Raw genomic sequence first — 8,358 nt, 5'->3', positions numbered from 1 at the left:
GTTTTGACAAGAAGCTATTTTTTAGAGATTCAGCTACACCACAACTGATACATTCAAGAATCACCGTACTTCACATTGAACTGCAAGGGCCTCTACTATGATCTTTATAGTTCTACAAAGTTTACACTAAACCATAGTCATTAGCAAACGGATCGTTACCCAATAATAATAAAAAAATATACCAGTTCATAGCATCGAATATGATATATAGCAAGAGAAAATGTTACAGCTAAAAAGAATATAGGCATCCAAAATGATGACAAAAATACAATAGTTATAGAACAAAACACCAGAATCCAATTTCACTTTCTTTAGAATGGTAACAGTGGAACAAAGTCCTTAATTACTGATGAAAAAACATTTCCGTGTGATATCCCTTATTGAGAAGGGGATATGACAACTAATCTTATCTTCTGTTGGGATTACAAATATTGGAACTCCACCCCTTCCCCCTTCCAACTCCCAAGCAACAAATCCCAAAATGTATCAAAAAAGAATCAAGAAACACTTTGCAAAACAAATATCAATGTCTGCTACCTGCCTTTCAATCTATACAAAACCACTAGAGCTCTTCCTCATATTCATTGATGATCAAAACAATAGTGTTAGGGGATTGAACTTCTTCCCCCCACTTGAACTTTTCCTTCTCATATACACTTCGTGTCCTATTTCTTGATCTTACTCGCAGTCCAACCCACATACTTCTAACACGAGTCCATCTCTTGACACGAACGGATTGATTCGGACCCACAACAACGAAAGGATAGAAGCCAGAAGGATAGACCACACAACAATGATAGTTGGAACATTGCTTTGTTTCCCCATCAAACCTTTGAGGAAGGGGTACAAATGAACAATGACCCATAAGGCAAAGAAAAGCTTGCCGAATAAAGGACCCCACGAATCATATCCGTTGTTGATTGCATCTGAAACTCCAACTACAACTCCTATGATGTTAATAATTAACAAGGTCATCGGAACGATCAACAAGGATGTCCACTTGAAGAGGTAAAGCTCAGAAAACTCCCCGTCATCTGCTGCTTTTGATGTGACAGTGAAATTTGTGTTGACACCAGCCAAAACTTTAAGAAGACCTTGGATAAGAGCAAAAAAGTGGGACGAGACACCACCAATAACCCAGAATTGCTCATTTCTCCACATGTCGTCTATGCCAACATCTCCCCACCTTATCTCCAGAATAGTAGTCGCAGCAATTGATATAAAAAGTGCCATGAACACAATGCTAGCGTAGTTGGTAAGCTGCAGACAACAAAGAATAGTCAGCAAAAATACATTAGATGAGTTTATGACGTTTATTTTGGTTCTATCCTGTCATTAAAATTTTACAGGAACTGAAGATAGTGAAATTTCAAGTAGGTGGCCACAATACACAGACGTCAGAAATTGGAATCATGGTTTAAATGACAGACTGAACAGCATGCGAATATGGGGGGTGGGAAGGAAAATGTTTTTTTGTTTTCTTAATAAGATTAACAGAACAACAGCCAACGGTTGTCATTTCAGCTGTTTCTTGAAGAACTCTCCCAGTTTGAGATTAAGTAATTTGTGTATGTCACACATCAAATGGAATATAGCACTTCACGTTAGATACTATGTTGATAGAAATCAATTAAGGGAGTTCAAACATTCGATATGCATTGATATTTTCAGAACAGAGGTTTATGTGACACAGAACTTAAGATAAACAGTTGATGCAACATGACCAATATAATAACAAGGAAACAATGAAGGGGAAGCCTTACCTCTGGAACGATGAATTTCCCAGTAAGCAAACAGAATGCTGGCAATGTACAATATGCAATCAGAGGGATGGAAGTCAATGGATAGACAACTGAATTTACGTACGAAAACCGCTCCAATGGTTTCAGACCACACCCATATCCATACCAAATGGGACAATGTCTACTAAAGAAAATCTCAACAGATCCCAAGGCCCACCGCAGAACCTGATGCAGACGATCTGAAAGATTGATAGGAGCTGACCCCTTAAATGCAGGTCTTTTCGGCATGCAGTACACAGACCTCCAACCATGGCAGTGCATCTTGAACCCAGTTAAGATATCCTCAGTAACAGATCCATAAATCCATCCAACCTGGTAAACATGGTATAACAAGTGAGCCCACTAAATGCAGAACGCTTCTCGAGCTTAAAACAAATTTAAGAAACTAAGCAGTTCTTTTACCTCTTTACCCCACTCTGTTTTGTCTTCATAACCACAACTAATAACATGGATGGCTTCTTTCAGGAGAGATGCTGAGGTTGCTCCTAGAGGAACACCGCCATCTTCTAAAAGTGTTGAAGCAACAAATACTGGTGATTGTCCAAATTTCTTTTCGAGTTTTATTTGGGGCATGAGTAATGCTTTTTCATTATCTATTCCTGTATCAAATGAGTTGGTTAGCATAGATTTATATCTCAAAAAGCTCTAGCATAAGAAAGGGAAGAACATGCTGTGGAAGATAAAAGAGGAAATTATTCTGTAAAGAATATATATATGTATATGCAAGTAGAAAATAAATCCAAATTCAACTATCTATTTAAGACTTTAGGCTAGATATTGGTCAGCGGTTGATCTCAAAGTTCCTTTTTCTTACCTTCAATTCCTTCCTCAATATTCTCAAGAGCATGAATCTGAGTCGAAGCATCCTTGCCTTTAATCTTCTTTTTATCCTTGCTCGTTTTCCCTTTCTTATGCTTCTTTCGAGATTTACAACAAAAGCAACACCAGTTTGGCCAACAATTGCACGTTTTTCCTGGAGGCTTTGCCTTCTTTGGAGCATCATATCCATAGAGTGCTTGCCTCCTGAAGACGCATCCAGTTCCCACATAAATTGGACCCTGGATCCCATCAAGTCCTTTCATGTTTATCTGTTCCCAAAAAGCATAAAATTATCTTCAGTAATGTAGCTGAGGGTGCATATCATAGCCATATGCACAAGCAAAAAGAGATAACAAGATATGGATCTGTGCAAAATTACATAAGTAATAAATAGCCAAAGAAGGCATTTTACGCACATCAAAGAAGACCACATTGCGGTTTGAGTATCTATCATGTCGATCAATGCCATCAAATCTTTGAGGAAATTGTACATAGCATATTTTCTTTCCTGAAGTGGGGTCCATCATAAAGCACATAGCTTCTCGCAGTGCCTTACTGTTATTTATATAGTGATCACAATCCACGTTGAGTAAATAAGGAGCATTTGAGATGACCGCCGACACCCGCATCTACAATCACATTTTATAAAGCGGGTCAATAGCCACTAGATTAAGTCAAACGCTGTACTTTTAGATGGAAGATGACTTACCAAAGCATTCATGGCACCGGCCTTTTTGTGGTGATCAAACCCTGGCCTCTTCTCACGAGAAACATAAACAAGGCGAGGCAGAACCTTCCCTTCAATATCACGGACACCATCATGACCCAGGAAGACCTTTGTACAGAAATGAAACAGGTTAATTCACAATTTTAACATCGTAAATTTGGAGTATGAAAGAGAGCAAAATCAAAACCTGGATCATCCCGGGGTGATCCCTGACATTATTCCCCGGCCAAGGGGTTCCATCTTGCATGGTCCAACCATCCTCAGGAACCTTTTGTGCCATGGAAACCAATCCATTTATTCGAACCTTAAATTCTTCATAGTCTCTCTGCGCCAAAAATGTACCAAGTTTATGTCTTCAGCAATAGTTATTAACAATCATATCAACACACCTGGGAAATCGGGGATGCAGAATGAAAATTTGAATAAACTGCACACCTTCATGGCACGGCGTTCCCTCACAAATGATGGATTTACTTTGTTCTTCAAATAATCAACCTTCTGAGCAAAATACCACTCGGGGGCTCGAGGCTCTATGCTGAATTTCTTGCAGAACGGGACCCATTTCCTTGCAAACTCGGATGTCTCAGATAGTGCCTCAAAAGTAAGCATGGCGGCACCATCATCAGAGACATAGCATGCAACCTTGTCCACCGGATAATCCACAGCAAGAATGGAGAGAACAGTATTTGCAGTAATAAGTGGAGGCTCTTTCAACGGATCCACAGTACTAACAAAAACGTCGATATGGGCTAACTCAGAAGGCTTCCCTTCTTTCTCATACCTGAGAAAAATATATGGAAGAGAATAGCTTAGGACACAATGGAGTGGTAAGAGTAATAGATATTGATGTGTACATAGACATAAGATGTAGACTAAATTATACGTTGAATGTCATAAGAAAATGTATACCTTAGTGATAGCCTATCTAGGTACGTCTCTCGCTTAATAGGTAACCATTTGGGGAACTGATCAAATATCCAGGATACGGCAAACCATATTTCACATATAATAGACACCAGCCACAATCCATAAGCATCATGGACGGGATGCATTATTCTATAGTGGAAAAAGAGCCCAAGAATTGCAAGTCGAAGTAAAATCATCAATCTGTATGGGCTTAGCTTGCTAGACGAAATAGGCATCTTTCTTGAAAGTGGTTGTCTACCTTCGTCCATCCTGCAAGATGGTTAAGGGAACAGAGATAAATCTCAAGATTTCGAAAAACATTCTATTAAAGCACTAAACAACATTTAGAATAAATAAGGTCCTCACTGGAACAACCGAACATGTAGTACACACAAAACAATAAAGAGAAAACAAAGAGGTTGAGAGAGAGAGAGAGAGGGGGGGGGGAGATGTGCTTTGTGCCTACTTCAGAGGACTCCAATGGATAGTGAATCTATATTTCTCTAAGATATTATACCCGACAGCACAGATACTGAATAGCTTTGGCCACCACGGCTTAGGCAAATGGAAAGAAAACACATAGCATTTATCCTGATCTCTCATGACTTTTATCCCACTTCATGGACCATTAGGCCATACTCTTGGGTGCCTTATTAGTGGTATACATTAGATTCCAGATTTTACTAATTTTTACAGCATCATATGAACCATTGTTTTTTTTTAGAAGGATAGCATCATATGAACCATACATAATGATTTGAACTCCCTTACTAGTCTCTGTTAAATAAAAGAGAGTATCAAACTAGCAGAATTTGTTTCTAATAATATTTTACTGCCACCTCCCCCCCCCCCCCCACCAAAAACAAAAAACAAAAGAACAACCAATCAGGGCAAGCGGGCAGCCCAAGTAGTAGAATGATAGAATCTATATTTGCATATTTTGCTTTCCATTTCTTTTCCTTTTTTTCCTCCTTGCTAATCTAACTAAAAAATAAAATTGAAATAAAACTCTGCAAAAGAAATGGTTTGTGCCCAAAAATAACACCCGAGATCCTGACTAATCCTACAACATTCCTCCATTTTTTGTTTTCCATTTTTTACTGGCTAAGTACGACTTGCATCCGCTTTATAGCTTTTGATTAAAGCCCCTTAATTACTAAATGTGCCTGCTTAATTCTTTGTCCAAAAAATCCCATGGTCCTCCCACAAGGATGGGACATAGCAGAACTGATCCCATTGACAAGTTCCTCTTGTCATTAAGCATCTTTGGAGAAAAAAAAGTCAAAGCTGCTTAGACAGCGTGGAGATTCGATTTGATGAATAAGCAAGTACATATTAGTTCTCAAACCAATCCAACTCAAAAGAGAAAAGCAACAATTAAGTAGGGAGCTCAGTTATTTTTTAAATTTTATCCCCACTCAAAACAGCTGCTATTTTCATTTATGTACTCAGTGAAATTATGATAATATTAGCTAATTTTGGAACACTCCAAAACTTGGATAGAGACTAAGAAGCCGTCTGAAATGCTCCAAATTCCATGACTTAAGAAACAGGCTGTCTCCACATGTAGGACCTCAAAGATTTTGGCCTCATACTGAAGTAACAACAACAACACCTAATTTTCTTTAGCACATAATCACTCAAACTGCTATAAGATGTCTGCACTTGCTAGAAATCTTAAGTCAAATTACCATTGCCAAGAATACAACAAGCAAATCATATCATCATCAATGCTCACTTAAGAGATTGAGAAAAGAAAAGGAAAGAAAACACTTACTTGGGCAGATCAGGATCCAGCTCATCTCCGTCACCGTAACCACCACCTCCTTCATGCTTAACCATCTGTAATTTATCATTTTGTTTTTTCTTCCAATCCTCCATTCTCTCCTTCCATGCAACACTACCATACCCGTAAACCGCCAGATCTTTCTTAGGATCCATAGGTCGAGGAGGCACTGCAAAGAGCGGTCATAGTAAGCCTCTAGTTCACAAATTGATCGAAGAATTATTATAATAAAAGATTCTGATAAACTTACAAGACATGGAAGAATCCGAAACTGGATGAACTTTCTTTCCACGACTCATAAACGGTGGGATGATAAGAGCATGCTTGTCAGCTGAAATTGTATCATCCTACAAAACAATATCCTAATTGTTTAGCTAAAATCTAACAAAGTATGAACACCAAGATGACAAATGTTGAGTTCATTACCTCTTGACCATAAGTAAGAAGAGGGATCTCAGTGCCAAGGGCAGCAGGATCCATCTCCGAAGGGGTAGCAGTCCCGGAAGCATTAGGATGGCCCCGACCAATGCTAAGACGAGCTGAAAGGGCAGCCTCAGCAGTTTGTTGAGGGTCAAACTCATTGTCCAAATCATCAAATTCATCTTCTTCATCATCCCCTTCAACTCGGGGACTTCCTTTGATACGCTTGTACCGTGTTTTGCATTGAGGGCAAGCTTGATTCCCCTCTCTCCTTTCATACTCATAGCAGGGTCTGCAAACAGGGAATGCACATTCATTGCAAGCAACAAATGGCTCCTCATCTACTGTAATCTCAATCTCATCTCCACAAATCTGGCAAATCTGCCCACTTAATTCTTTTACAGAAGTTACCTGCAATCAAGCCACCGTAATAAAGATTTAACTCATCAGATCACGAAGTTCTATGCTTAGAATCTATATCCATACTTAACAAATTAATACTAATAATCTATTAGCCAGCAAAAAAAAACCTAGGACACAAAAAAAAATTTGCCCAAATTATGCAATAAAGAAGGCTTTAGCTAGCAGGAAATTAATGTAGCTTTATTGAAATGAGCTGAAAGATCCAATTTTGGAAAGTTAATTGCCTGATACTAGGGAAACTTGGAACTTTAATTCTCTAAAGATCACATTTTTTGCACAAGAAAAAGGGAAATGAGCAAATAGGCAACTTCAAAAAGGACAAATGCAGTCAAGAACATTGCCACCGACACAAAAATGAACCTCAAAAAGCCATTTTTAGAGCACCAAATCCTCAAATCTCTTCAAACAACTCAAGATAAAGCTACAAATGAGCTAAAAATAGAACAAAATTTAAGAAAGTTGGGATCTTGAAAGCACTTACTCTTCCAACTTCATCAGCATTGATGAGAACAAACTCATTCCTATTATGTGAACCAGCTATAAGCCTCCCTTTAGTATCCATTTCAACTCCCAAATCTCAACTTCAAAACACCTTTTACACACAAAACATTACCCAAATAATACACTAAGAAATCACTCAACAAGACCTCATTACATTACACATTCAAGAAAAAGCAAAAGCCTTTTATTTCTCCTCTTTCTTCTACTGTTCTTGAACACCCATTAATTAAAGAATGACTGAAAATGATGTACAAACACACAGATACATACACATTATATTATTAGTACTATAAAGAATTGGGTGTACAAAAATATAGGGACTATTTATTATAGGAAAAAAATGTATGTGGGATAAAAAAAAATAGTCTTTAGGGTAGTGGGTTTAGATTCTTTTCTTGAATGAGAGAAAAAAAACCCAAGTTAATATGGAAAATGGATTTTCCTCTCGCTCTCTCTAGATATCACTTCAATGTTGAGCTGTAAGTGGGGTGGATCAGAGAATCAATCACACGGGCAGTTGAATAACAAGGGATCAGACAAAGACAGTAAGAGAGAGAGAGAGAGAAAGTTAGTGTGTGTGTGTGTTGAAAGTTCAACGCGTAATGTATAAGGGACACAGATCAGTTTGATGGATCTTTGATGATCAAAGAGTAAGGGGTGTGGGACTGTGGTAATACAAGTGGGCCCCAAGTCGGTGGTGGTAATGAAGGGGGACCCACAAGGGGTAACGGTGGTGGTTTTTATGTGTAATCTTACTCAAAACTGGTTCTTTTAGCTTAAATGAGCCTCTAGTTTGACAGTAATTTTGTAAACAAGTTAAGAAAATGTAATAATGATGGAGATGATTGTGATGTCTCAACTTTTTACTGTTTTAAGGTTATTTCACGGGGATTTGAGACAAATGAGAGAGAAGGGTAGTATGACAAGGGTGATTTATACACACACATGTTCGACTGTAAGTACAAATTTTGAAT

At 38.2% G+C, this 8,358-nt stretch overlaps 1 protein-coding gene across 1 annotated transcript; it reads right to left on the bottom strand.

Moving 5' to 3' along the window:
* Positions 1-277: 277 nt before the first annotated feature.
* Positions 278-7,993, bottom strand: LOC107828398 (cellulose synthase A catalytic subunit 2 [UDP-forming]-like). The gene is made up of 13 exons (XM_075240498.1): positions 7,365-7,993; positions 6,467-6,871; positions 6,291-6,387; positions 6,032-6,209; positions 4,258-4,524; positions 3,784-4,129; positions 3,536-3,673; positions 3,331-3,456; positions 3,038-3,250; positions 2,617-2,890; positions 2,205-2,401; positions 1,764-2,114; positions 278-1,260 (listed from the first exon to the last, which is right to left on the bottom strand). The coding sequence occupies exons 1-13, from the start codon at positions 7,443-7,445 to the stop codon at positions 679-681; spliced, it is 3,255 nt and encodes a 1,084-aa protein (XP_075096599.1). The 5' UTR covers positions 7,446-7,993; the 3' UTR covers positions 278-678.
* Positions 7,994-8,358: the final 365 nt, after the last annotated feature.

Source organism: Nicotiana tabacum, chromosome 20 (genome assembly GCF_000715075.1).
Source record: "Nicotiana tabacum cultivar K326 chromosome 20, ASM71507v2, whole genome shotgun sequence".
Taxonomy (NCBI): domain Eukaryota; kingdom Viridiplantae; phylum Streptophyta; class Magnoliopsida; order Solanales; family Solanaceae; genus Nicotiana; species Nicotiana tabacum.
The sequence above is the reverse complement of the archived record's forward strand: the minus strand, read 5'-3'. Positions and strand labels throughout refer to the sequence as shown.